Source organism: Erinaceus europaeus, chromosome 22 (genome assembly GCF_950295315.1).
Source record: "Erinaceus europaeus chromosome 22, mEriEur2.1, whole genome shotgun sequence".
NCBI classification, from domain to species: Eukaryota; Metazoa; Chordata; class Mammalia; order Eulipotyphla; family Erinaceidae; genus Erinaceus; species Erinaceus europaeus.
In genome coordinates, this window is record NC_080183.1 from 8,360,728 (window position 1) to 8,387,878 (window position 27,151).

The following is a 27,151-nucleotide window of genomic DNA, read 5'->3' on the forward strand; positions in this document are numbered from 1 at the left end:
ACTCAGTCTGTTTATTGGAAATGCTTTTCCTCACAGAATTTCCACAGCACAGTAAGACATCCAGCTGCCCCACAGGACACAAAGTGATGATTTGTTTACCAGTTGCTCCAAAAGCCGCTGATCCATCACTACTCCACCTCTCCCACCGGCCTGCTCTCCTCGTGATAGATCGTGGCTTCTGACAGGAGACTTTCGGCTTTCATGCAGGACACCTCTTGACCTTTGTTTTTCATTATGTTTTAGGCAAAGCACAAAAGGTTCTTGGGTCATTCACCCCACGTGACGAACATTCGCTTTACCAGTGGTGACCGACATGTCGTCAGTGCTGGAGGCGATGACTGCAGGTTGGTTCATGTGCAACTCGAGAAAAGCCCATTACAGTGAGGAGGGTTAGCGTGAATCACGGTCACACTCCAGAGTAGTGAGAGAGCGTGACCGGGCTGCTGAAGCGGCATTCTGTGCAAACAGGGAAGGCGCTAATGTTGTGATTTCAAAGGTCACTTGCAGAGCCTTGGGGAAACCTAGGAACACCACGAACTCACGGCAGTTTCTTCTGTGATTGCAGCTTATTTGTCTGGAAATGTGTCCACACGCCTCACTGAGAGACGGATGCAGAGAAGACGATGTGAATTGACAGCCCTGAGCAGAGTCACAGATCTCAACAACCAAACCTTGTGTGGTCCAGTGGTGCTAATTTAAGACTGTCAGTAGGGATAAACCCCCAGGATCATTAGAGCAAAAGACTGAGACGTTGCAAACATTTGCTCTATGCACTGGGTGACCACCCGTTACCCAGCCACTGCCAGATAATTTTTTTTTTTTTTTAGATTTTATACTTTTTTATCTCTATTTATTAGATAGAGACAGAAATCAAGAGGAAGGGGGTGATAGAGAGGGAGAGAGACAAAGAGACACCTGCAGCCCTGCTTCACCACTCGTAAAGCTTTCCCCCTGCAGGTGGGGCCCGGGAGCTCGAACCCGGGTTCTTGCACACTGTAACATGTGCGTTCAACCAGGTGCGCCACCGCCCGGCCCCAGGTATCCTTTCTCAAGGAAGGCGTGACTGGAATGCCAGGATGGTGCGGGCTGGCCTCTCGCTTCTGGGAGTGCAGATGGGGCAAGCCTGCAGGGAGTCGGCCAGCACTCCTCAAAAAACAAGCCAGAACCTTCAAAGCCCCACGGGGACTTTTTTTTTCTTCCTTTACTTTCCTTTTTTCTGCCAAACTGAATTATCCTTTTAATAGTTGCATTTAGTTTTCAAAGGTTACTGCTGAGTAAAGGAATTCACCTGTTTACAGAAGGAACACTGTCTTTTTAACGCGGGTTCATGACTGTGTGGGACAGACATCTTCCAGCAGAGTGAAATTGAGGCATAAACGCAAACGCGAGCAGAATATGGCCATTCTCCTGAGCTGTTAGTCTTGTTATGTTCAGTTATCTCTGTAACTAAAAAATCGAAATAGAATGAAAGCCTCATTAGACTAGTAGGCTGGTCGAATGAACAATCCATTCTCACCAGTGCAGTTTTTAAAGTCTCAGGTAGCAAAGTATTTAAGATGTAGTCTCCTCAACATGTGAGCCATGGGGCTCAGTTCACATTTACAAAGTTAAGAGCGTCACTCTTAAAATAGGTATTTCCTAGCCTCCTTTCTACTGGAAAAATATTAGGTCTCTCATTTAAAAATGAGTAAATGCAGGCCCACTTGCAAAACTTATTTACTAAAATTCATTTTTGGTGATCAGGGCTGAATTCTTGAATCTTTCTTTTTCTTCACTTTAAATGCTGCCAAAGATCAGTACAGGAACTTGCTGTTCAGCCTGTCTGTAGCTTCTTGAAGGCTGAAATCGTGTAGACTGCTATTTTAAAATATATTTTTTCTAAATGTAAAGTTTTAAGTGCTCTATTGGTCCTGTAAATATTCATTTTGATGTATTAGCTATGTCTCTAGCATCACGGGCCCCTTCGGGTCCATGGAAATCTCACCGAGTTTGACAAGATATAGAAAAGTCCGTTTTACCTTCTGAGTAGTAAACACAATGACTGACTCACCAGTCAGCTCTGGAGTTCTCACAGCCGGGCCTGAAGGGCTGAGGAAAGCACAGTGGGGTGGAAGGCCTGCGCCACTGCTTGGCGGTTCACCCCAGTGGTTCTGCAGTGGAGCCAGGTCTCACAGCACCCTACCTGTTCCAGGGCATTCGAAAGGGTCCCACATAGGGAGGGAAGGGGGCCAGGCAGCAGCACACCAGGGTGAGCGCACACAGCTGAGGCTGGAGCACTGCGCAAGGATCCTAGCTGGAGCCAGTCTCCCCACCTGCAGGGGGGTGGCTTCGCTTAAGTGTCTCTCTCCCTCCTCTCCATTTCTCTGTCCCATCCAATAAAATGGGGGGAACGGCCGCCTGGAGCAGTGGGTTTGTAGTGCAGGTACTGAGCCCCAGCGCCAACCCTGGAGGCACCCACTTCCCTGCATTTCTTGAGCTTGCTACAGTTTCAGACTTTCCTTCTGGGCCCTACAAGTTTGCCAGCTTTTAATTAAAGAAGTTTCCCTTCCATCCTAGTGCAGGGAGAAACTGTGCCCGACTGAGCGAGGCGGCTAGAGATGCTCCCCACGGGCTCCCGCTCCGCCGGTGGCCGGCCTGTCGGCCTATCGGCCTGTCGCTGTGGCTTGTCACCTGCTCGGCAGCCGCCTGACAGAGACCATCCCCGCACCAGCCCGCACCATCTAAGGGAGGGGCTTCCAGACCGCCCTGGACTTTTTCAAACCACACAATTACTTTTGGGCGCAGTGCCTAAACCCCCTGCTTTGTACCGCGGCCCGTCCCGCCTGGCACCTGGGCCGCGTCTGTGTCAGAACGTGCCGGCCGACTCCATGGTGGCCACCCAATGCTGCAGGCAGCCATGCAGGCGTCTCACGGCCTTCTCATCTCCCAGCTGCGATCCTCTTACTGGCGGATCACTTTAGCGCAGGTAATCCCAGCTGGCCATTAGCCAGTCACTGAAATGTAAGATTAGACTTCCCTTTTTTTAAAAAATTTTTTTTTTATTATTTTATTTTCCCTTTTGTTGCCCTTGTTTTGTTGTTGTAGTTGTTATTATCGTTGTTGTTGATGTCGTTGTTGTTGGATAGGACAGAGAGAAATGGAGAGAGGAGGAGAAGACAGAGGGGGAGAGAAAGACAGACACCTGCAGACCAGCTTCACCACCTGTGAAGCGACTCCCCTGCAGGTGGGGAGCCGGAGCTCGAACCGGGATCCTTATGCCGGTCCCTGCTCTTTGCGCCATGTGCGCTTAACCTGCTGCGCTACCACCCGACCCCCCTGAAATGAAAGATTAAACTTGAGTATTTCACGGCAGTGTCTATGATCTAACAACCAGATGTTAGCATGTGATTACCTTTTAAAATGGCTGAACAGACCACCTAAGACCCCTTTACCCGTGTGTCATCTTTATAGTGGGATTATAATAACATAATTACATACCATTTATAGTAATGGTACAAAAAGTCTGTCCACACTTCTGGAAAATACATCATGTGGAACAACTGCCCCTACAGGAGATGTGAAGCATGTCAGGCAAGTGGCACGGGAGTGAACGTGTGCCTGGACCAGGTGGGGCGCTGACACGACCAGGTGGGACTGTCTGGCTCTGCAGCTTTGTGCGCCCGCTTTGAGGCCTTGTCCTCCTGTTCCAAGCCTTCCCCTTGCCAGCAGACAGGTTAGTAACTGGCGTGTTTTACTCCCAATGGGAGGCAGGCTCGCGAGACAGGATCCTGCTGGTTCGATGCCCTGAGGTCCATACTTTCAGGCATGTTTTTTCACCCTTTGGGTACAAGACTAAACAGGTCAAGCAACTTGTATTCTGTGACAGTTTATAATTTGCTTTTCAGAAAGTCTGAGTATTTGTTAACCCCTCTGCATTACTTCGCTCTGTTCTGACAAATACCTACTATAAAACACCTACTCTTAAGTCAAGACTTTCAAGATGAAAGATGCTTGTTACTCCATTTGAGAGCATTGACACTTCTTGCCTTAACGATTTTAAAACCCACCCAAAACCTCTATTCAGTCACCCAAGTTTAGTCCTAATTTGCAGTTTACCCATCTGATCTCTCTAATTGTATAGTTTGCCATTTAAAATATACTATTTAAATCTGATTTCTACATTAAAAAATGTATCTTCACTACTAAGTATATTTTCTGTGGAGTTATTTCTGAGAATTTTTTTTTTTTCAGAATTGAGAATATATGTGAAAGTCTGTTTTCTGGTATGTATATATAAGTATAAAAAACTTTTGTATGATTTTGTGATAATGTAGTTCCCTCAAAATATTTATTTAAAAAACCTGTGACGAGTAAATGAAAGCATTCTAAGGAATCGTTTCCAGTGTTTGATTTTGTTGCACCGGACGGCACTCCTCCCACCCCCACTTCACTCAGACCAGCTGCTGGGGCAGCGCCTGACCTGAGGAGCCGCATCATCGTGTTTTTCAAACCAAACTGACTGAAAATTAAGAAGACTGAGCAATCTCAGCACTTTCGATCACTCCTGTTCTCACGGGGGACTGCAAACATTCCAAGCTCTCCGGAGTGGCAACAGCAACCTCAGGCCTTACAGCAGAGATCTCTCTCCCTCTCTCTCCCTCCACAAATAGCAACTAGCCTTGAACTGGAGCGTGAGCACTGACAGGATGCCACGGTGAAATGTGCAACAGCAGGGTAACAAACACGCCTCAAACATTTAATAGAATTTAGCTTTCCCTTAAGTGGTCTTTTCATAAACAAAAATCACCTAATGACCCAAAGTTAAAACCACTTAATAAACTTACAAACTTGAAAAATTAGACACTTCAGGTAGACAGTAAACTTCATATTATGAAAGCAATATATTCCAAGTTTCAAAGTTATGACAAGTTCTGTAGGGTATTTTTCAGTAGATGCAAACTTTCAGGCTCCATGATCTTCTGCCAGGGAGGACAGGGCATCATTCACTGCAAACCAAAAACAGTTCAGTAACTGCCTTGCTTTCAAACATGCCAAACACCTCAGTTGAGAAGTTGAGCTTTTCTAGACAAAAACATTTATTCTATAGGTTACAATATGAATAGCAAAAAAAAAAAATTAAGTATGGTCCAGGAGGTGGCATAGTGGATAAAAGCACTAGACTCTCAAGCATGAGGTCCTGAGTTCAGTCCCTAGCAGCACATGTACCAGAGTGATGTCTGGTTCTTTCTTTATCTTTCTCATGAATAAATAAAATCTTTTTAAAAAAATTAAGGAATTCAACTAGGCAAATTAAAATATAGTATGTAAGGTGTAGGCTACACACACTAACATTTTGAAACCCCTTTTCAATGTTTTACAACTACTGCAACAACAGAAGAATGTTCTTGTGAGATAAACTGAATTTTTCCTTTGCTAAGGAAAAACACTGCTAATCTGGGGCTGAATGACGCTCTAGCAAGAGACGGACCCTGGGACCTCAGCCTCAGTGTGAAAGCCTTTTTTGCACAAGCGTTTTATGTCTCCCTGGCCCGATGCAGTATACTCTTAAGAGCCTTAGGAGTTCAAAAGTTAAATCCAATTGGAAAACCATCTGGGAATAGAATATCAGTTGGCTTTATCTAATAAAGGTATTTGGGAAGAAGACATAAGTGCTAGCTTCCCTTAAACTTCTGATGATCAATTATCAAAAACTACATACTAGGATCAGCATTTTCAAAAAATACTTTTTAAATGACAGAGAAATAGGGCAAGAGTTGGGGAGAAATGGGAGAGAGGAGAGGAGAGGGAGGGAGGAGGGAGAGAGACCTGCAGCCTTGCTCTGCATGCAGCTCGTGAAGCTGCCCCCTGTGGATGGGGACCGGCGGCTCACACCCTGATCTTCACAATGGTTAGTAACCTGTGTGCTTACTGGTTATGACGGTGCAAACTCTGACTCTGATGGTTAGTTACCTGGTTTGCGGTCGAATCCATTTCAAGGCATGCCGTGGCGGTACAGTTACAGTGGGGTGGTAAAACGTGCAGTCTGGTCTCGTACACTGAGTGTTGAATCTACAGTGCTAAAGAGAGAGAACAGAGTTCCAACAAAGTGAATGCTGATACAGCAGTACAAGCAGCCGCTCACCAAGCACGAAGAGGGCTACAAACATGGCCTTGTAGTGCTTATCTCAGCACTACTGAGATCCGCAAGGTGTGCCCACACACACTTCCAGTGAAACTAGAGAAACAAGGGAGCCCTGGCATCAAACACAGACTTTTGGTCGCCGTACAGCCTGCCCAAAGCCCTCACACACGGGAGAAGACGCCTCTCAGGGCTGGGTGGTGGCACACCTGGTTGAGTGCACACGTTACAGTTTGCACAAGGACCTGGGTTCAAGCCCCCGGTCCCCACCGGCAGGGGAAAAGCTTCACAAGTGGTGAAGCAGGGCTGCAGATGTCTCTCTATTTCCCCCTTGCTCTCAATTTCTGGCTGTCTCTATCCAAGAAATAAAGATACTAAAAAATTATACACACACACACACACACACACACACACACACTCAGATCTCAGACAGCTGTTTCGTGCTGAGGAAATAATAGCTGGAGACACACCTGGCAATCTTTTGAAGATACCCACATGCTGCGATTAAACAAAAATGACTAAGTGATGGCAGGGGCCAGGTCTGCACAAGGAGGGAGAGGAAGGGAAGGGAGAGGGAGGGGAAGGGAGAGGAGAGGGGAGGGAGGGAGGGAAGGAGGGAGGGGCTTCCCTTTGTTAAGGATCTTCCAGGCCTCAGAACTGAGAAGTTCCCACTGAGGTCATTTCGGGGGTAAGAGAAAAGTCTTACTTTGGGATGGAAGAAGGGACATTCCATTTTCTTACAAGCTGGGAAGTAACGGCAGAGCTGGTTACCAGAAGGTGGTGTCGGCACGGACACCGCTGAGAAGAGAAAGGCAGATGTGGATAGGATCGATTTGGCGAAGCACCTTTCAAGCACCCCCCACTGCTGCTTTTCCGAGAACTAACACGACGCTGAGAGGATACTTCTCAGAATACAAAAGGACAGGCGCTTCTGTCCTGAAGGTCTGATTGATTCTGACTGAATGATTTCTTCCTTTTTTTTCTTTTCCTTTTCACTCTAGTTCCTAGTCCACTTGTAACCCAACCACACTGGTGTACAGTCACTGACCTGCTTTTGGAGGCAGTACTGAGGCTCTTCTATTCATATGAGTGAAGGGACAATCTGGTTTAGTACACTTTGCATCGTATTTACAGTTTGGATGTACAAACAAGCATTTTTCAGCAAATTTACAATTGGGGAAAGCCCTATAAGAAAAAAAAAAAAAAAGCATTATCACATTTAGCCGTCCCAGCATTATTTTTTGAAGAGCACCTTCTATTCTCTATTGCGAAACACAATGTAGCAGGAAAAAAATTCATCGTAAGTGAGACCAGGTATCAAAATAAGATACAACTAGTTTTTCCCCCAAAGTACAAAAAGTAGTAACAAATTTTTCATTCAAATCAAGCCAAGCTACTATGAAAGGTTGTGGTAAGAATCATACCACTTCATAATTGAGGTCTGTGTTTTTAACCTATTTTCCAAACTTGTAATAAGAATGGTTTTTAGGGGCCAGGCGGTGGCGCACCTAGTTAAGTGCATATTACCGTGCTCAAGGACCTAGGTTCAAGCCTGCATGGGGGAAGCGTCCCAAGGAATGAAGCAGGTGTCTCTCTGCCACAGGTGTCTCTGTCTTCCCTCTCAGTTTTTCTGTGCTATCAAATAAAGTTTTTTAAAAAAATCTTTTTAAAAAGTTTTTATTTGTACCAAGTATATAATCCTTCACTCATTTATCAACAAACTTTTCCCTAAATTCAATAAATTAGCAATGTCAAATAACTTCACTGCCTGTCAAGACAAATACAAAAAGGTCCAAGGGAGGCATAGTGGGTAAAGTGCTAAGGCTCTCAGAGTCTCATCCCAGCTTCACACATGCCAGAGAATGTTCTGCTTCTGATTCTGGTTCTCTGCTTTCAATAAATAAATTTAAAAAGTAAAAAAAAAAAAACACAAAAACACTCAGAGCAACAAGTAGAAAAAAGACCAAGATATATCTACAAATACACTTATAAGCAGGTAGGTGGTGGTGATGGGGGGGGGGGGCAGCTACATTCATAACCACCATCAGATTTCCCTTATGACTGAGAAAGGTTTTTTTTAAAATGTTTAAATTTTTTTCTATATTTATTTTCCCCTTTTGTTGCCCTTTTTTTTTTTTTTATCATTGTTGTAGTTATTGTTATTGATGTCGTCATTGTTGGATAGGACAGAGAGAAATGGAGAGAGGAGGGGAAGACAGAGAGGGGGAGAGAAAGACAGACACCTGCAGACCTGCTTCACCGCCTGTGAAGCGACTCCCCTGCAGGTGGGGAGCCGGGGGCTCGAACCGGGATCCTTCCGCCGGTCCCTGCGCTTTGCGCCACGTGTGCATAACCACTGTGTACATGAGCCCGACTTCCTCTAAGAAAGGTTTTAACATTTCATAAAGTTCAACACATTAAGCATAAAATATGTACAAAGCAGTGTTTTTTAAAGGGAGGGGGGAGAATAGTTCAGTAGGACAGTCCGCTGCTGTCATGCCCGAGACCCAGCCTCAAGCCACCACCTGGAAGGAAGCTTCAGTGCTGTGGTCTCTTTCACTCTCTGCCTGTCTCAATTGAAATAAAGCAAAAGAGAAAGAAAGAGAGAGGGGAGTGGGGCAGTGGCGCAGCGGGTTAAGCGCAGGTGGCGCAAAGCGCAAGGACCGGCATAAGGATCCCGGTTCGAGCCCCGGCTCCCCACCTGCAGGGGAGTCACTTCACAGGCGGGGAAGCAGGTCTGCAGGTGTCTGTCTTTCTTTCCCCGTCTCCCCCTCCTCTCTCCATTTCTCTCTGTCCTATCCAACAATGACATCAATAACAATAGTAACTACAACAAAACAACAAGGGCAACAAAAGGGGATAAATAAATATTTTTTTAAATTAAAAAAAAAGAGAGAGAGAGAGACCAAGAAGGGTGACAGAGGACCTAGTGGGGGTGTAATGTTGTATGGGAAACCGGGAAATGTTATGCATGTCCAAACTATTGTATTTACTCAAGAATGTAAAAACATTAATCCCCCAATAAAGACACTTAAAAAAAATAAGGAGGTGAAAGAAAACTGCTAGAAGGCGTTGTTCATATGTGGAATAGAGAGTTGAAACAATGAGCTTCTAAAAAATAAAGTGTCTTTAAGAGAACTCTGGTGATTATCACGGGGTGGTGGTGACGGGACATAACTTTAATGGTGTGGACCTGTTCTCCTATACTTTTATCAGCCTTAGGTCATTAATTAATCACTAGTAAGACTTAAATACAAATTAAATAAAAGCAGGATACAGACAGAAAGGGAAAAAGAGAGGGAGGGAGGGAGGGAAGGAAGGAAGGAGGGAGTGGAAAAAGAGAGAGGGAGAGAGGAAAGGAACTGATGGGAGAAAAAGTTCTCTCTCTTGGTCTCCTAGTCCATGCAGCCTAATGCTCATTTCAGCATTCCTTAAAGTTGAGATAATCCATCTACAGGACCGAAACACTTTATTAAATTCCAAGTCTAAAGTCACCGACTTCTGAAAGCTCAACCCATGGACTGACCGGTCCCAAACCTAAACTCCCCCCCACACAGCTGGGGAGGCCGATGGCAAAATTCCACGGAGTTGTTAGACCCGAGGAGAAAGCTACAGAAGTTCCCGGAAGTCAACCTGGGAAACAACGCGGGCCGGTGGCCACTCACTTGCACGGTGAGACGGGATGGTGGAATGCACACTCGTCGCCGTTCTTACAGGCCGGCCAGTATTTGCAGCGCTCCAGAAGCTTCTCTGGTTTCTGTGTTTCTGAGAAATGAATTGAAAGGACTCATGGTCAACTCAGTACATGGCAGCTCTAAGTGCCCCATAAAATCAGGTATTCTTCTCTGTCTACAGACATGTAAAGGAATGAGCTCCAACAGTCCCAACTAACAGCGGTAAAGTGACTCAGGAAGGTGAATGCAGTGAACTGACAGATGTTGCCAACTGGAGCTGGAGTTAACGATCCTTGTTATTTCACTGTTGTGAACTTAGTAGAAAAGACGGGAAGGATGGGGAGCAGGGAGCCAGTGAAATGGAAACTAGAACACAAGGCAGGTGACAGAGAACGACAACTAATTTTCCCATCCAGACAGAAACCATGAGTGGTCCAAACAGAGAGCAGCTGCAGGACTGCAGGTGGCTCAGAGTAGCTGGCCTGCCGTGAGTGACTCTAGGTTCAGTGCCCAGCAGCCCATCAACGCGCAAAGACCCAGCAGCACGCCGGGAGTCAGATATGCTGACGTGGTCCCCTGGTCAATCTCGTAATAAAGGTAAGAAAAAGTGTTCCCACTTGCTGGGATATGTGCCATTTCCTGAGGTCAGGTGGTAAACTGACAATTTCTCTAAAGGCAAGGAAAGACTTCTTTCTCTAAACTGGGTCGCAAAGGCCATGTCCTATCGAGGGCTTGGCAGAGAAGGCAGCAGCGTCATGGCAGAAAGCCCCCGTGCGGGTGGGGACACTGCAGGGCGTCTTCTGCCACTTCTCGCCAGTTCTCAGGACGAGGAAGTCAACAACCTCCTTATATGATATGTGACCTTGACATGTTAGCTAAATGTTGACAAATTATTACTAATTTAAGATAGTGGGGGTAGACAGCATAACGGTTACACAAAGAGAATCTCATGCCTGAGGCTCCAAAGTCCCAGGTTCAATCCCCCGCACCACCATAAACCAGAGCTGAATAGCGCTCTGGTTAAAAAAAAAAAAAAAAAAAAGTTCTGGGTCCCACTGAGTGGAACTGTGGTTCCGGAGTCTCTGATTATTTAGCTAGAATAACCAAACAAAACCCCGCTGTGACATGGCACGGGCCGAGCTACCGACTTCTTGCTCGAGACATCCTGACCCCCACCCCCAAATCTCCGTGCCACACAGCTTCAACCACACACACACCCCTCCTCCCGAGCTTCTTGGCAGAGCCCAGGACATTCAGATTTGATCCTGTAATCTATTAGCTGACCCAGACATTTTGGCCAATTGTTACGGAATATTCTGAGCTTCACTTTCCTTGCCTATACTGTAAAAAATACTGTCTCCTTCCCAAGTTTTATAATCATGCAGGGAAAAAAAGAGAAAAAAACCCCAAACAGGCAGCCAGTCGTACACCGCCCTACAGCGGCCGCTATTCCGAGCACCCCCACCCCAGCAGCTTGTCTCTGTGCCTGAGAGGAATCCGGCCCACACACAGCCAGCACAGCTCAGTACTTATGTCAGGACAGAAAATGCCCTTAGGCTCCAACAAGCTGGAGTAGAGCCAGGAGTTTCTGAATATTAAGTGTGTTCTGGTGTGGGGGGGGGTGGGGGAGAGGGAGAGAGGATCCGCGGAGAAAGTGTGTCCTCCTGTCCTTAAACCACAAACAAGGAAGCTGTCTCTGTCTCTCTCCCTCTCCCTTTCCCTCTCCCTCTCCCTCTCTCTCTGGTGGAAATGGTCGACACTGGCTTCCCTAATCCCCATAAGCAAGTGCGACTTCCAGTCGGTTCCGTTCTATTACTTTTTTTCTGCCACCAGGGCCATTGGTGTGCTCAGTGGCTGCACAATTCCGTCCCTCCTGGTGGCTTCTTCTTTTTTTTTTTTTAAACAGGGGATAAGAGAGAGACAGGTGAAGGAGAAAGAGGAGGCGAGACACCTGGCTCTTCTGCCAAGGAGACAGACGCGCTCTGTTAAGTGCGCCACCACCACGCAGTCCCCGCTGACTTCTCGAGGCGGGTTTACTCTGCATTCAGATCGTGAAGCCTGCGCTGCACGGGGCTTAGAGCAGGGGCTGATCTCGGCAGCACCCTCAGAACAGCAAAGAGCCACAAGAAGCAACTAGGAAGCTTCACACTCCTGCGTGGAGGGGACACGTCAGAGGACCAGCAGCTCTCGCTCGTGGTTCAGGAGTGCCGCCCTCACTCCCGCTCTAACTGACAGACACACAGCTTCGTGCCCAGAGCAGTGACACGCGAGCCCCGGATCAAAGCAAGGGGAGAGAGGCTCACCACTCATCACAGCTGTCTCCACAAAGGCCACCGCACTTGTGTAACCTAGGCAGGAACGTTTACTAACATGTGATTTACAGCGGCACCAAATGACAAGCATACCAAAAAGATCTCACAGAGATGCCCACATTGAAACAAAATCAGACCCTGACTTACAAAAATGAAGCTACTGTACTGAAAGCCACAGTGTAAAAATTTATCGCAATTCTTATTTTAAATCCAAACGGATTAAGGACTCTGTACTTCCATCCTTCAACTGTCCTGCCTGTTCCAGGATCAAGTTTTCAGCTCTCTTCACCAGTCAAAACTGGGAATGACCCAGGAGACAGTCAGGAGAACAGCGCCATCATGTGACACAGGCGCTGTTCTCACTCGGCATGTCTAATGACTGAAAAAGATATTCAGTATTTTTTCATGTCTACCAAGAGAAGGATCGCATTGGGGAAATTTCAAATCTGTTTGCTGCTTTTCTCTTGATACTGTTAGTTTTTAAGAGTCAGTGGCTGTCTCCCGTCTCCTCTCAGGGTTTAAGAAGGCAGGAGGACCAAAGACATCTGTGGCATTGCAGCTGTCAGTGGGGCCCAGCAGAAGAAAGAGTGACTGGAAAGTCCCCTGGCTGCAAGCGTGCCACAGCGTGACTTCTGCTGTCAGGACACTATCAGACAACATTCGACAGCTGACAGAGGCGACGTGGCCAACTGCTAGGTGAGAAACTCCTTCAGGAGAGTCTCACTGATACGAGGGCAAAGTAACACGTATAATTTCTAAAGGGAAAGGGAAAAAGGGGGGGGGGGCAGAGTGGGATAAGTCAGCGAGAGTGAGAGTTCACTCTTTAAAAAGCATCATTAAGAAGCCTGCCCTGGCTTCCCCGGCTGGGGAACAGCTCACCTCTGAACACACACAGAGACGCACTCTGAGATCTAAGTGGCCCTTTTGTATGGGGGGCAGGGGCCACTACTGAATTACAAGTAAAAGCGAGGTCTCCAGCCAGCGTTCATTCAAAAGAAAGAAGCACGACAAAGGTTCCCTGTACAACGAGCGCCCCAGAGAGGGTCGAGCTGGGCTCTCAACACACCGTGGAAAAAGCTACCATCTGGGTCATCCAGCTGCCTGCTCAGCAGCGGCAGCTGTTGTGGGTGGAGGAGACCTCTGAGTCCCTTGCTGGAGGCTGCCGTGGGGGTCACGGGCTTCACTCCTTCAAAGCACAGGTCCTCTTGATCTGACATGTATCCTGGGGGGCTGGGGACACCATCCAGCGTCACTATAAACTTGGGACTTGCAGGTTTATCTGGTTGTACAAGATCTCTGCCAGACAGATAGAAAACACCACAGAATTAGGCAAACAGACACAAAAAGCTGCGCTCCCTCAAGTGCTCTCAGCTGAGTGGCCGGACCCCTGCTCGCTCTGTAAATGATTCTTCCCGCTAGGACGTGCAGACGGAACTCCTGCCACCACGCGGCGGCCAGTCGGTGACTGTGGCACCGTCTCCAACCCTCCGGCTGCACTAGGGACAGTCCCCCTGAACTCTTGACTCCCAGTCCAGCTGCACGGGGTCACCTGGAAACAAACTGGAGAATCAGCGTCTACGCTCGAAACGCAGTGGCCAGCTGGTCTACCTTTACATCAATTTTACGGCCGCCCATCTGCTCCTTTACAGGACGTCTCATCCGTTTTGTAGGGAAGAATCATCCTAATCCAATCTGCTAGCTCTCTAGAGAAATCTTGCTGTCCTCCATCAAATGATTTTTTTTTTTAATGCCATTTTCCTGGATGACCATAAAGGAAAGAATCTGACTGTACCGAGCAAGTCTTACACTGGGTCTCTCGACAAGAAAGATGAACTGGAATTCTTGGGGGGGGGGGGGGGGGGACTGGCTTCCTCTTCTAGCTGACTACTCAGTCACGGACAGTAGGACAGTACTGGACGCTGGGACGGGGCTGGGGGAGGGGGAGGCTGGGAGCAAGGGGCTAGCCTGCTCTGGCTAAGCAACGCAACGTGTAGCTACACAAGAAAAGGAAACCATCTACCGTGTCTGCATAAGGTGTCCTGAAAGTACCCGCAGGGTATCTGCAGTCTTCATCCCCGACTCCTGGTTGGGCGGCACTACTATTTCCTCAGACAGCTTTGGCTTCTTCAGAATAAATGATCTCGTGTCTGCATGGACCATGGATTCCATGTCATAGTCATCTGAGCCAGAAAAATTGGCCGTAAATGTTTACTTCTCAATATACCTGTATCCCCAACATCACATACGTGAGAATGACATTCTCTCACAAGCTTCGACTTGTCTTCGAAGGAAAATCGCCACAGTTGTACCCGGGAATTCTACTCAGCTGCACGTCTGTGCCAAGCATCTTTCTAAAGACAAGTGCCTTTCTTCATAAAGCACATGACCAGGGAATTCTAATCAACACTCCGTCTGCAGCACAGAGAGGTTCTACTGGAATATTAAGTACATACACTTACACTACAATCAACTTATTTCGGTTTCTAGAAGATTTATCATGAGACAGAGACAGGGGGAGAAGGGGGGAGAGGGAGGGGGGGAGGGCTAGAGAGCAGCCAGAGTGTCTCTGAGCTCGGGCACACGTGGTACCAGAGACAGAATCTCATGCAGCCAAGTCCTGTGCCCGACCACCAAGTCATGCCGCCAGCCAGCCTTTCCTGAAACGTGGATGAAGTCCCAGTGCTCCCTAGAAAAGTGTGATGTGTAGACTGTTTAGAGTTTCCTAAAGTCTGTCATTTTGCACATCGACAAAGAAAACAATTCACCCTGATAAAAGGAATCCAGCTGGCGTATCGCCCACCGGACTGCACCTCCCTTTGCAGGGAGGCTAAAGACAAGCGTCTGTGGCAGACAGGCGCTCAGTGAAATGGACGGCAGCGCACATCATTTCTGATGTCTGCTGAGGCCAGTGGCATCGCCAAGCATGCCCAGGCCCGGGGGCCAGAATGGGGACGGCTGGCCTATCGGAGTGTCGCCAATGACCAAGCAAACAGTCGAGCAGAGTCCACAGGCTGTGCATTCACAGGAGGAGTATTCAGTGAACGCCTCAGAGCACTGTGCTAGACACGCAAAGAACAGAGATCAATGGCCCCGCAGCTTTGGAACAGTGTACACGACACGATGCAAGGGTCCGAGCAGGCAGTGGGAGAATACAGAGCAAGCACTAGGGGCTGAGCACGACACCACACTCCCTACTAGTGTAGGGAGACGAGTCAGAGGAGAGGGTTTGATGGGGGAAAGACAGAAGTTCCCCGAGAGGTGTGTGGGCTAAGCTGAGCAGGCATGAGCGACAAGGAAAACGCGTCGTAAAGAACGTTGTCCGTCCATGACTTTGGACTCTGGTCTCGAAGGAACTGGAAGTTTTCTGAGTGGGACAGTGACAAGAAACGGGAATGACCTGAAATGGCAGATCTCAGATACGACGTCCCGGGGAGGTGGTGAGGCTCTGGATCTAAAGAATCTCACCCTCTGCCATGAACTCACACACCTGGGGGTGGGGGGACTTCCCACACTCTGTCAGCCTCACAGCAGCAGCAGCTCCAGCTCCAGCTCCAGCTCCAGCTCCCACCCTAGCAAGGAGAGCTGTCAGCTGTCAGGAGAGCTGCAAGGCCAGGAGAGCCAGGCAAGAGAGATGGAGACAGAAGAATCTGAGGTAGAAAGTAAGGGTCCAGAGAAAGCAAATTTGAGAAGGAACCAAGACAGACTTTCATTTTAGATGCATTCAGTCTGGAAACTGTCTGGGGTTTTTAGATGTTTCAAAATAAGCTGAAATTCAGGGCTAGCAGACAGCTCGCTGGGAGGGTGGCTGCCTGCATGGGGAGACCAGGGTCGAGCCCCCACGCCACAGTGAGGCAGCTCTGGTGTCTCCTCTTCTATCTGAGCGTGAAATGGGCACAGGAGCAGTGGCATGACACATGCCTGAGGGCCCAGCTCCACAAAGAAAGAGAAGCAGCAGCAGCAGCTTTAAAATTCTGCCTTTGGGAGTCAGGCGGTAGCACAGCGGGTTAAGCGCACGTGGCACAAAGCACAAGGACCGGCATAAGGATCCTGGTTCGAGCCCCCGACTCCCCACCTGCACGGGAATCGCTTCACAAGTGGTGAGGCAGGTCTGCAGGTGTCTATCTTTCTCTCCCCCTCTGTCTTCCCCTCCTCTCTCCATTTCTCTCTGTCCTATCCAACAACGACAACAATAATAAATTCAACAACAATAAAAAAAAAATTCTACCTTGCCGACTGGCAGGGGAAGAGTGCAGGAGAAGCAGCTGAAACGGAAGGCGAGTGCTGGACAGCTCAGCTCTCAGTCCTCCCAGGGAAGGGGGGAGGGGATCTGCTCCTCCCACCTCACAGGTGGCAAATTTGCAACTGCAAGTTTCAGCTGACTCACCGAGTTTTCAGTTAGCAAAGGCAGAAGGAGGGTCACAGCAGAGTCAGAGACGAGTGAGCACATACCCGCAGGTGTGAGGCCTTGGGCTCGGTCCCCAGCACCACAGACACAAGAAAGACAAAAGCAAACAGAACATCTGGAGTGAAAGAGTAGTGCTCTAGTGTCTCGTTTAAGAAAGAACAACAACAAAAAAAAGTCGAGGCCAGTACTAAGCTCAAGGACACGCACAAGGATCCGGGTTCGAGCCCCCAGCTCTCCACCTGCAGGGGGGTCGCTTCACAAGCAGTGAAGCAGGTCTGCAGGTGTCTACCTTTCTCTCTCCCTCCTCTCCCAATTTCTCTCTGTCCTATCCAATAAAGGTGGAAAAATAGCCTCCAGGAGCAATGGGTTTGCCTGCACCGAGCCCCAGTGATAACCCTGGAGGCAAAAAAAAAAAAAAAAAAAGTCAAGGTCAGAATTCAGTCCAGGAGCTGCTGCTGCATCCTTCTCACCCTGTGCTGTCGGCACAGCAGCTCAAGCAGCCTGACTCTCCGGACACGGGGACACGGGGACATGGGAGAGAGGAACGCCAGGCTGACAGCAACACACGGGGAGCCCCCATAGCCAAGGGGCGCAGGGGAGAGCAGTCTTACACCACAGTGTTTAGAAACATGTGCACATAACGCAAGACAAGCTGCTGGTCACCTCTGCGGGACCAACACGGGCAGCCTGGGTCCGGCAGAAGCAGAGAAATGGGGAGCGAGTGGGGTCTTCTGGGTAAAGCACACAAGCTGAATGCACATTGACTTTTGCTTCCTCCAAAACCCTACTAACTCCTCACGGGGTCTGGGTCTGTGTGCCTATGTGTGCCTGTGTGTGTGTGTGTGTGTGTGTGTGTATGTGTGTGCGCCTGTGCATGTGTGTGTGTGCATGCATGTGTATGTGTGTATGTGTGCGTGCGTATGTGCGTGCGTGTGTGTGTGTGTGTGTATGTGTGTGCGCCTGTGCATGTGTGTGTGCGTGCATGTGTATGTATGTGTGCGTGCGTATGTGCGTGCGTATGTGCGTGCGTATGTGCGTGCGTATGTGCGTGCGTATGTGCGTACGTGCGTGTGTGTGTGTGTGTGTGTGTGTGTGTGTGTGTGTAGCCAGATGGTCACTCGTGATTCTGCCACCTGGGAGTCATCTTTTCACTCAGATGGAGATGAGAGAGAGAGAGAACAGACACCACAGCTCTGGAGCCTTGTCCAGTCCCAGCACCACCATGTGAGGTGCCATGAGGCTCGCAGCTGGGCTGCACGTGTGGCAGGGCACAAGTCCAACCTGGTGAGCTGCTGTGTGCCCAGGGGTTAATTAGCCCCTGGGGTTAATACTTAAAACAAACAAACAAACAAAAAGCAACAGGGCAAACAATGTAATAGGAGAGACAACCACATTTGAAAGGAGAAAACTTAGTCAGTCTTCAAAAGCTATGATGTAAGGCAACGCTGAAGTAATCCAAGGTGGTTTCTAAAATGCCACAAAGGCTGAGACGGGGCCACATGGAGAGCAGGGGTTCTGGCTGGGCAAACAGCGGGGGGGGGGGACCCCTCAAGTGTCCCTTTCAGAAGCAGTTCACCCTGAATCACATCGCCTGCTTCCTTCACTTGTCATCCTGAGCACAGCTACTGCAAACATCCATAATGGACATGTGTGGAGTGACAGGAGCTGTGCCAACCTCCACCACTGCTGAAGAGACCTACGGCTGAGGGAAGCACCATGGTATTCGTGGACAGATGTTACAAGAAAATAAATGTGTGGTACTGAAAGGTTTTAAAGCAAGATTCTGATAGCCTCTGAGCGTTTTCTGTGAATCACGGAACCCCCCCATGTTGGAAGCACAAGACCAGCTCTGAGTGCAGGGAGTGGTGGCGTTTCATTCTGTAGCGGTTACCGCTGAGGCGCACGCCTCTACCCACCCACTTTCCCCACACAGACCGCAGGACCCTGACAGCCAACCTCTTACATAAAAACCCTCCTCTGGCAGAGCTGACCAATCTAAGACCTGAAGACAGGGACGGCAGGCTGCCCCCAAGCTCGACTTAAGTGCTCTCTGCCCTGCAGACTCAACATTTAAGGTGAAATTAAAAGGCCCTCACCTCGTCTCCAACTAAGGAACCTAGATTGCTAGCAGCAACTAGTGCCCCAATCTTAGATAAAAGGCAATTAAGGATTCCCCAATCTGAGGATTCCGTCACCAAAGTGATAAGAACAGCAGTTTAGAGAAAACAAGGCTAAGAAGTGAGGGGTGGTGAAAATGACTTTTAATATCCTCAGATAAGTAAGACAGCACTGCAAATGTAAAACCAAAATCAGGGGCAGGGAAGATAACATGATGATGATGTAAAGAGACTCTCATGCCCAAGGCTCCAGGTTCAATCCCCTACACAACCATCAGCTCTGATAAAAAATAAAATCAATTCATCAAGGGGCCTGTGTGCACGTATCATAATGCTGCAAACCCAGGTTCCAGTCCCCAGCTCCTCCTCGCCTGCAGAGAAGTAAGTACTGCAGGTGTCTCCCTGTCTCTCTCCCTCTCTATCTCTGCCTCTCCTCTCAATTTCTCTGTCCTATCAAATGAAGGGGGAAGGAAAAAAAAATGGAAAGGAAAAAGGGGGGATCGGGCTGTAGCGCAGCAGGTTAAGTGCAAATGGCGCAAAGTGCCAAGGACCGGCCTAAGGACCCCGGTTCGGGCCCCTGGCTCCCCATCTGCAGGGGAGTCGCTTCACAGGCGGTGAAGCAGGTCTGTAGGTGTCTGTCTTTCTCTCCTCCTCTCTGTCTTCCCCTCCTCTCTCCATTTCTCTCTGTCCTATCCAACAACGACCACAACAATAAAACAATAAGGGCAACAATAAAAAAACAAGGGCAACAAAAGGGAATAAATAAATATTAAAAAAAAAAAAAAAAAAGGAAAAAATGGCTGCCAGGAGCAGCGGATTCATCATTCAAGCACAGTACCGAGTCCCAGCAACAGCCCTGGTGGCAGTAAGTAAAAATAATTTAAAAGTCAGTATGTTAAGATGCAAAGAAAATGCTCACAGAACTAACACATGCGAGGTACGCAACACGTGAGGTCGTTCATGAAATTCACGGAACCCCTGCCAGTTCAACGTGTATGTGCACCATGGACCAAAATAAGGACCCAAGGCAATGAAAAGCAACCAACAAGAGCATGCACAACCCTAGCTGCCAAGCACTCTGAAAGAAAACGCAGAAAGCAGGATGGGATGATGAGAAGGAAAAAAACAAAAAACAATCAAGGATGGAGAGTCTCAACATTTTCTGGATAAAGGGAGCAGTCAGAAGGGAGGCAGAGACCAGAGCTGCAGAAGCATGGAGGTGCCCGCATGTCCAGTCGGCTCTGTCGGGGAAGGCCGCACATGAGGAGTCGACCGTCTGACACAGAAGATGGGAAAATCAGAGCAGAGTCACTGCCTGGAGTCCTGACTGAGCAGGAGGAGGAACTTCAGGTGGGAGCTGACAGGGAAGAACCAAGGCACGGGAGCTTCTAACACTGACTGACCGACCGGCAGGGTTTCAGATTTCAGACACTTAATGCTGCTCTTCATTGACCTGGATACTGGGGACTGAACATGCAAATACAAAGGGCCGGGCACTGAGCACAGAAACGGCTAGTGTACTAGTTCCAGACCTCAAGAGGCCCAGAGCATGTGTCTGTGTGCTGGGGGGGTTGCGAACAAGCTTGAGTGGTTCCAAGAATGACAGGTTCTGGGCACAGGCCTTGGCAAGGAGATGGTAAAGTGAGGTAGGTGCGCGTGTGGCTGAAGCTGAACAGGCCAGAGAACACCAAAGCAGCTTGGCAGACAGCTGAAGCAGGGAGAAGGACAGCGGGGCAGGGGCACAAGGCACCTCCTAGCAGAGGAGGGGGCAGTCTAGCGACTCCAGGGACCTGGATGAAATGGCAGCAAAGGAAAAGTTCTCGAATGAGGCGAAAATATAAGCAGCGGATAACATGAAGAAAATGCAGACCTCGTCTCCTGGCCCTTAAGTATTTTCCCAGATTAGGGCAGGATCTAAGAAATAAACACGAGATAAGAGTAAATGAGGTGTAAGACATGGAAACAGCAACTGAAAACTGCCGCATTAGAGTGAAAAGGTAAGAGCGCTACCGACCTGGGCTCATCTGCAGAGCTCCCGCCAGAACAGGGCCAATCTGCAGCCGGGGTAACAGCCTCTGCTCAGCGCCTACAACAGAAACCGGGAAATGTCACTGAGCTTAAGACAAGCGGACAAGCAAAACCAGCACGTGCGGCTCGGCCCAGAAACCAGACCTCAAAGCAGCTTCCTGGGTTGTTCATTAAAACTTTGCCGACAGTACAAACTGATGACAGCGGAGAGCATTCCTGGCTTTCCCTCTGCCAAGATGGAAATGAACCTCAGGGACCGTGACTAGGAAGAGGGTGAGCAGGCGCAGATGTGGGGACCCACAAGGGGCAGCAGGGGAGCCAAGCCGCACTCAACTGAACATGCAAATACAAAGGGCCAAAGAGATGAAAGCCAACACCCCCCCCTCCCGGGCTCTGAGCTCTGCAGGTCGCGCCTCTTCGCCAGGAATCGAAAAGCAAACTCCCCAGTGACCTGCTCACAGAACACACAGAAGACGAGCTATGGGTTTGGGTGGAAACAGAGGAAAGTGAAGTAAGTGAAGTAAACTTGGAACTCAGTTCTCCTGCCAGCACATCCCTGACGTTCAGAAGCACCGCGTTCATGGAAACCCACCATGTTTCACTAAGAAGCCTAGAGCTTGAGAGGTGGAGCAGTGGATAAAGCCCTGAACTCAAGTGTAGATCCAGGCTCTGAATTCAACATGTGCCAGAGTAATTAATACTCTGGTTCTTTCTCTCCTCTCTCATAAACAAAAACAAATTTAAAAGTAAAATTAATAACAAGGCTAAAGTGAATTCAAAATCTTATTCAGCTATTGTATTGTGACATCAGTGACACTACATTAGTCTTCAGGGGTGTGTCCTCCCCCCCCACCCCCACCCCCCACTGAGGCTGATTCCTTCTCAAGTGAGCATGGCAAAAACCGTAAACCCTAAGAGGCAGATCAGCAGAAACAAACGTGTATTTTGGTCAAGTGACTTTCCCAAACAGCCTGAAAAATAGAAACATATTATGTTACAGGGAGAATCCTCTTATAATCCAAATACTGGGTTCAAATCCTACAATAAGTACTGAAAAAAACCAAAAACAAACAAACAAAAAAACTACATTTGAAAATAAATTCAAGGCACGTAACAAAGAGGCTCTTTCTCATAATTCACGTTTGGCTACACATCTGTGCTTCATCTCTCTCTCTCTCCAGAATCTTTTCGGAGAGATCCACTAGAGAAGGTGAGGCTGGGTAAGTTCTTGGCTTTGAAGTTAAATCCATGAGTAGGGGCCACCCCTGGAAGAGCACAGACGTTACCAAGGGCAAGAACCCAGGGTTAAGCCACTGGTCCCCCTCCGCAGGGGGACAGCTTCAGGAGCACAGCACTGCAGGTATCTATCAGATAAGAAAGGAAAGGGGGAAAGGAGAAAGGAAGGGGAAAAAAAAAAGGCCACCAAGAACAGGACTATAGCCAGATTTCTATGGAAAGATAAGCCCTCTGGATTGAGGATCAAGAAGACAGAAAATACACAGGCATATTTTACCTTTCTCAACGTTTCTAAGGAAACCGATTATTTTTACATCAGCTGTCCTTGACTGTGATTCAAAACCTACTTCCTCTTGAAGATCTTCAAACGGCTTGTTAGATTCAGAAGTTGCTGAATATTCATTCATTTTCATCTCCAAAGAGGAAATTTTTGCTTCGTTCTGGGATACCCTAACATTTAGATCAAAAAGATTTGCTTCCACTGTCAAAATTGTTGCTTTCATCTCTTTAATTTCACTGATATCAGTTGATATTTTCCTTAGGAGGTGGGAGATGTTGTCTAGCTCGTTGAGTGAACAAGAGGAACCTGTTACAGAGCCCAGGTCAACTGGCCCAGGCGAGAGGAAGACAGGCAAAGATGGAGACGGGAAGCCTGAAGACATTTCCATCAAATACTCGCTCCCCCTTAATGTTTGCTGACTTCTCCTTCTCAGCCCATTCAACTGTTTTTATTTCTAAGAGCAGTAGTTTAGACTGCTGCTTTAAGAGCCGTTAAGAATGAATGGCGTCTCAAAGCCTGTAATTAAAAGGACAGGACTGTACATTTCCGGAGTCAGAAATCAAAGGAAATATGAAAATGCTCAACCAAGCAGATCAAAGCTCTTTCTCTTTGCTACAAGGAAGCCCTAATGTGTAGCCCTCTGTATCCTGTATCTCCTGCTTACAGCCTCTCCCACACTAAGCCCATTATGACATACGAAACACGTCCAGCTTCTGATTGGCTGGAAGCAGGTGTGTAACACAGAAAGAGTTTCCTATTGCCTACCTCACTAGACAAGGAACTTGACAAGGTATAAAGCCTAAGTTAAGTGTATCTATTAGGTTCTTTGTAACTGAGCAGTGGAGGTGAGGCACTTTTTTTGTATATTCACCTTTTACAGCATCATTTTCGAGTCCCAGATTACATCTAAACTGTTTAGTCCCAAAACATCTCTCTTTGAAAAAGGTTTGAGGGGCGGGGAGGTGGTGCGCCTGGTAGAGTGCACGTGACAGGGCGCAAGGACCCAGGTTCAAGCCCCCCTGTCCCCACCTGCAGGGAGGAAAGCTTTGTGGTGAAGCAGGACTGCATGTGTCTCTGTCTCTCTCCCTCAATTACCAGCTGTCTCTATCCAGCAAATAAAGATAATTTAAAAAAAAATTTTTTTAAATAAAAAGGTTTTAAGACAGTGTTTGGCATTTCCTTTCTAAAAGAAGCTGTATCCATAATCAGAGACAAATCCCTTTAGTGACACGTGTGGTAGTTGGGATTTGTTTGGGTAGGAATGAAAAGGTCAGGGAGTACTTTAAAGACACTGCCTTGGCCTGACAGTCGACCAGTATCAGAAATGTAACAAACTCTGTGGACTGTCTTTTCATTTTTCTTGGCAGCTGTGCTTTGAAAACTAAAAGCTTTAAACTTTGAGAAAAATCCTACTTATCTAATTTCCTTTGGTGATTTGTACTTTTGATGCCACAGCTAAGAAATCTTCCCTAATCCAAGGTCATTTAGATTTCTATCTGGGTTTTAAAGTCTGTCTAAATACTGTTCAGGTCTTTCATCCATTCTGAATTCATTTTTAAATATGACAGTTGGTCAAGGGTTCAGGTCATTTCCTTTGCATGTCGATACCAACTGTCCAGTGCCACTGCTGAAGACTATCCCTTCCTTTCCTGAGTCCTCTCAGCTGACCTGTTGGAAAGCTTTTCTAGACTCCCAGTGGACTCCGCTGGTTGACGTGTGTACTTTTACGCCAGCACCAGCCAGTACCGCACAGCTCTGTAATGAATTCTGAGACTGGGAAATGTGAGTGCTCCTCCCATTCTTTTCAATAGTATTGGTTCTAGGCCCTTTCATTTCCACATGAACTTTAGATCAGTTGGCCAACTTCTGCAAGAACAAAAAGAAAGGACCAGCAAAGGTTTTGTTTTTTTTTTTTTTTTTAACAAAGATTAAGTTGAATTTAATAAATCAACTTCAGAAATATTGGCTCATCTTAACAACATTTGAGTTTTCCAATCCAGGAACATAGAATGTATGTACATGCCAACGTAACTGTAACCTGAAAGTGTACTATTTGCTTTGCAGGTGGTACCAGGGCCTCCCAAGTGTAGGACTCGCCACTCCCAGGCCAACCTGATTTTAGTAAGAGGGAGAAAGGGGGTGGAGGGCGAGAGACAGAGAAAGAGGGGGAGACACCACAGCATTACTCTGGCACTTCCTGCAGTGCCACGGCGCTCCCTCACTCAGGGGAGAGCAAGCATCCTACTGAGCTCCCAGCTCCAGAGGTTTTAGTCTGAGAAAGGTGGTTTTTACTTCAGTTTATTTACCAAGCAACAAATAAACTATGCAAAATAAAAGATGGTAGACGCTAGTCCCCACAGATTCTCCAGAACAATTCTTATGAGTGGGGGTAAATAGCATAATGGTTATGCAAAGAGACTTTTTTGCCTGAGGCTCCAAAGTCTAAGGTTCAATCCCCCACGCCACCATAAGCCAGAGCTGAGCAGTGCTCTGGTAATAATAATAATAATAATAATTATAATAATTAAAGAAAAAGAAAAAATACCATTCAATTGAAAATATCCTACTAGCAGTCCCAGAGTTCTATTTTCACAGTTTCTAATATACAAGCCAATAATACCACTGTACCTGTGAAAATAAAAAAAGGACACTGAGAGCACTTTTAAAAATGATTTAGTATTCTGGTCCTGGAGGTGGGAGAGTTCTGGACTCTCAAGCATGAGGTCCTAAGTTCAGTCCCCAGCGGCACATGTACCAGAGTGATGTCTGGTTCTTCCTCTCTCCTCCTATCTTTCTCATGAATAAATAAATAATCTTTAAGAGATTATTTAGTAGCTAAGAGATTGTGAGATTAGAAATATGATCACTAATTTAGAGATGAGGGTTAGGGAAAAGGCTCACAACAGAGGAAGCTCAACTTCTGGAAAAAAGATACTGGCAGAGCAGAAAACCTCACGCTATGAGGGAGGAACAGATCTCCCCTACCGCATCTCAGTAACTCGAGACCAGCTGCAGTTCTCTGTCTACTTTGCTTTAAACAAAAGCTCAACCCACCACGACTCCAAGTGAAGTGAACTTAAAATAAGAGCTACAGGCCTACAGACATTATTGAAGAGCCTCCATACAAAGAGGAAAAAGGGAAAAAAAAAAAAAGAACTGGCTCTCAAAGATACTATCAAGGCAAAAAGAGAATCTTTAGACACTTAAGATGTCTTCTAATGTCTTCTTAGACACTTAAGATGACACTGTATCTGTTAAACAGGACAGACAGCAATGTCAGATTTATAAAAACAAAGCAACTTCTGGTGGCGCGGCTACAGAGCAGCAGCAGCTGTGTTGGTCTCCTCTCCTCTCCCTGGTCAGCTAGGATACCAAGGAGACCATGCAGGACTAGAACGACGTTAGGAACCCACCAAATCAGCCGTGTGGCTCGTGGACAGAGGGAGCCCAGGGAGAGATTAAGTGGCTGATAACAGTCCAGCAGTTTACCAATTGAGAAAACCACCTCCAGTCTGCTCCACCAACAAGGGGACAGCTGAAGGGAAGAGAGGACTCCCCTGAGACTCACCAAGTGCAACTGTGAGTCTCCATTGCTACTGCCCTCAGAATCTGGAGCAGCAGAGAGGAGGCCCTATGCTGACACCAGGGGACAGAGATCTAACCGGGAAACTCAGGAGATCTAGACGTTGGTGGCCTAGCAGTGGGGCTGTGAGAGTCTCTGCATAACCACTGGATTATCTCTGCCCCACCCTGCTTTATTTCTTGGTCAGGAGTCAGTGATTAAGCTAAGAAGCCTACTTATAATTTAAAAGACTTCAGACTCCCATAGCCTACAGGGAAGAAAAAGAACAAAAGAGGTTTTTAAGCCACTGAGCTCCAACTTGGGGATTAAAATAATATTGAAACAACTGTCAATTTCCACAACTGTGAACCTTTTAATTACCTGACTTAGACACAAGTCAATCCAGGCAAGGGTAATCAGTAATTTGAAAAGTACTGAGAGAGGGAACTCATAACATACTATATAAAATGGTTAAACCAACAAGAAGAATTATTGGAGAAATGAACCAGGACAAGAGTCGAGCTTAAAGCCCCCCAAAGGTTGAAGCACAAAATAATGAGAACATCTAAACACTAGTTAAGGAAATAATCACAGGCGTGAGTAAAGAGTTTGAAAGAACTGTCATCAGAAATGCAGAAATGGGGGTCGGGCGGTGGTGCAGTGGGTTAAGCGCATGTGGCGCAAAGCGCAGGGACCGGCGGAAGGATCCCGGTTCGAGCCCCCGGCTCCCCACCTGCAGGGGAGTCGCTTCACAGGCGGTGAAGCAGGTCTGCAGGTGTCTGTCTTTCTCTCCCCTTCTCTGTCTTCCCCTCCTCTCTCCATGTCTCTCTGTCCTATCCAACAACGAATTGCGTCAACAAGGGCAATAATAATAACCACAATGAAGCTACAACAAGGGCAACAAAAGGGGGGAAAAATGGCCTCCAGGAGCGGTGGGTTCATGGTGCAGGCACTGAGCCCAGCAATAACCCTGGAGGAAGAAAAGAAAAAAAAAAAGAAATGCAGAAACAACAAACGAGACTCTGGAGGAAAACACTAATTATTTCAAGGTTATTAGAGAGCTGAAAGCTGAAATAGCTGAGCTAAGAACACAACTAGCTGAACAAGCTAAAATAGTATCAGAACAGGGTAACAAAATAGGTGAACTCCAAAAAAAAGTAGAGGGTAGAGAACAGAATAAATCAGGCTGAAGACAGAATTAGCAAGATCGAGGACGAATTAGAGACAACTAAAAAAAAGATATCTAAAAAGATTAAAAGATACTGATAGGTTCAAGAAGCCCAGAGGGTCCCAAACAGAATTAACCCAGACTTAAAGACACCAAGACACATCATACTTAGAATGGAAAGGAATAAAGATAAAGAAAGGATCCTGAAGGCCGCAAGAGAAAAACAAAGAGTCACCTACACAGGAAAACCC

The 27,151-nt window shown here is 47.4% G+C and overlaps 2 protein-coding genes across 12 annotated transcripts in view; one reads left to right on the forward strand and one right to left on the reverse strand.

Moving 5' to 3' along the window:
• EML5 (EMAP like 5) overlaps nt 1-4,185 on the forward strand; it is a 112,049-nt gene extending 107,864 nt beyond the window's left edge. Inside the window, exons 41-42 of the mRNA XM_060181217.1 lie at nt 244-344; nt 566-4,185. Coding sequence (XP_060037200.1) covers nt 244-344; nt 566-602 — 138 coding nt within the window. The 3' untranslated portion in view covers nt 603-4,185. The remainder of the gene's footprint in view (nt 1-243; nt 345-565) is intronic.
• A 658-nt stretch (nt 4,186-4,843) lies between these two features.
• Nucleotides 4,844-27,151, reverse strand: part of ZC3H14 (zinc finger CCCH-type containing 14) — a 53,018-nt gene continuing 30,710 nt past the window's right edge. For 5 of the 11 annotated variants that reach the window (XM_060181225.1, XM_060181224.1, XM_060181218.1 and 2 more), the window contains 9 exons: nt 20,641-20,712; nt 14,125-14,284; nt 13,171-13,400; nt 12,096-12,140; nt 9,784-9,883; nt 7,167-7,303; nt 6,825-6,916; nt 5,950-6,056; nt 4,844-5,061 (listed from right to left, as the gene is read on the reverse strand). In XM_060181225.1, the coding sequence (XP_060037208.1) occupies nt 5,040-5,061; nt 5,950-6,056; nt 6,825-6,916; nt 7,167-7,303; nt 9,784-9,883; nt 12,096-12,140; nt 13,171-13,400; nt 14,125-14,284; nt 20,641-20,712 (965 nt within the window). In that variant the 3' untranslated portion in view covers nt 4,844-5,039. Of the gene's footprint in view, nt 5,062-5,949; nt 6,057-6,824; nt 6,917-7,166; nt 7,304-9,783; nt 9,884-12,095; nt 12,141-13,170; nt 13,401-14,124; nt 14,285-20,640; nt 20,713-22,167; nt 22,933-27,151 lie in introns of those variants that run through there. The other 6 variants (XM_060181228.1, XM_060181219.1, XM_060181222.1 and 3 more) reach the window with 6 other exon arrangements.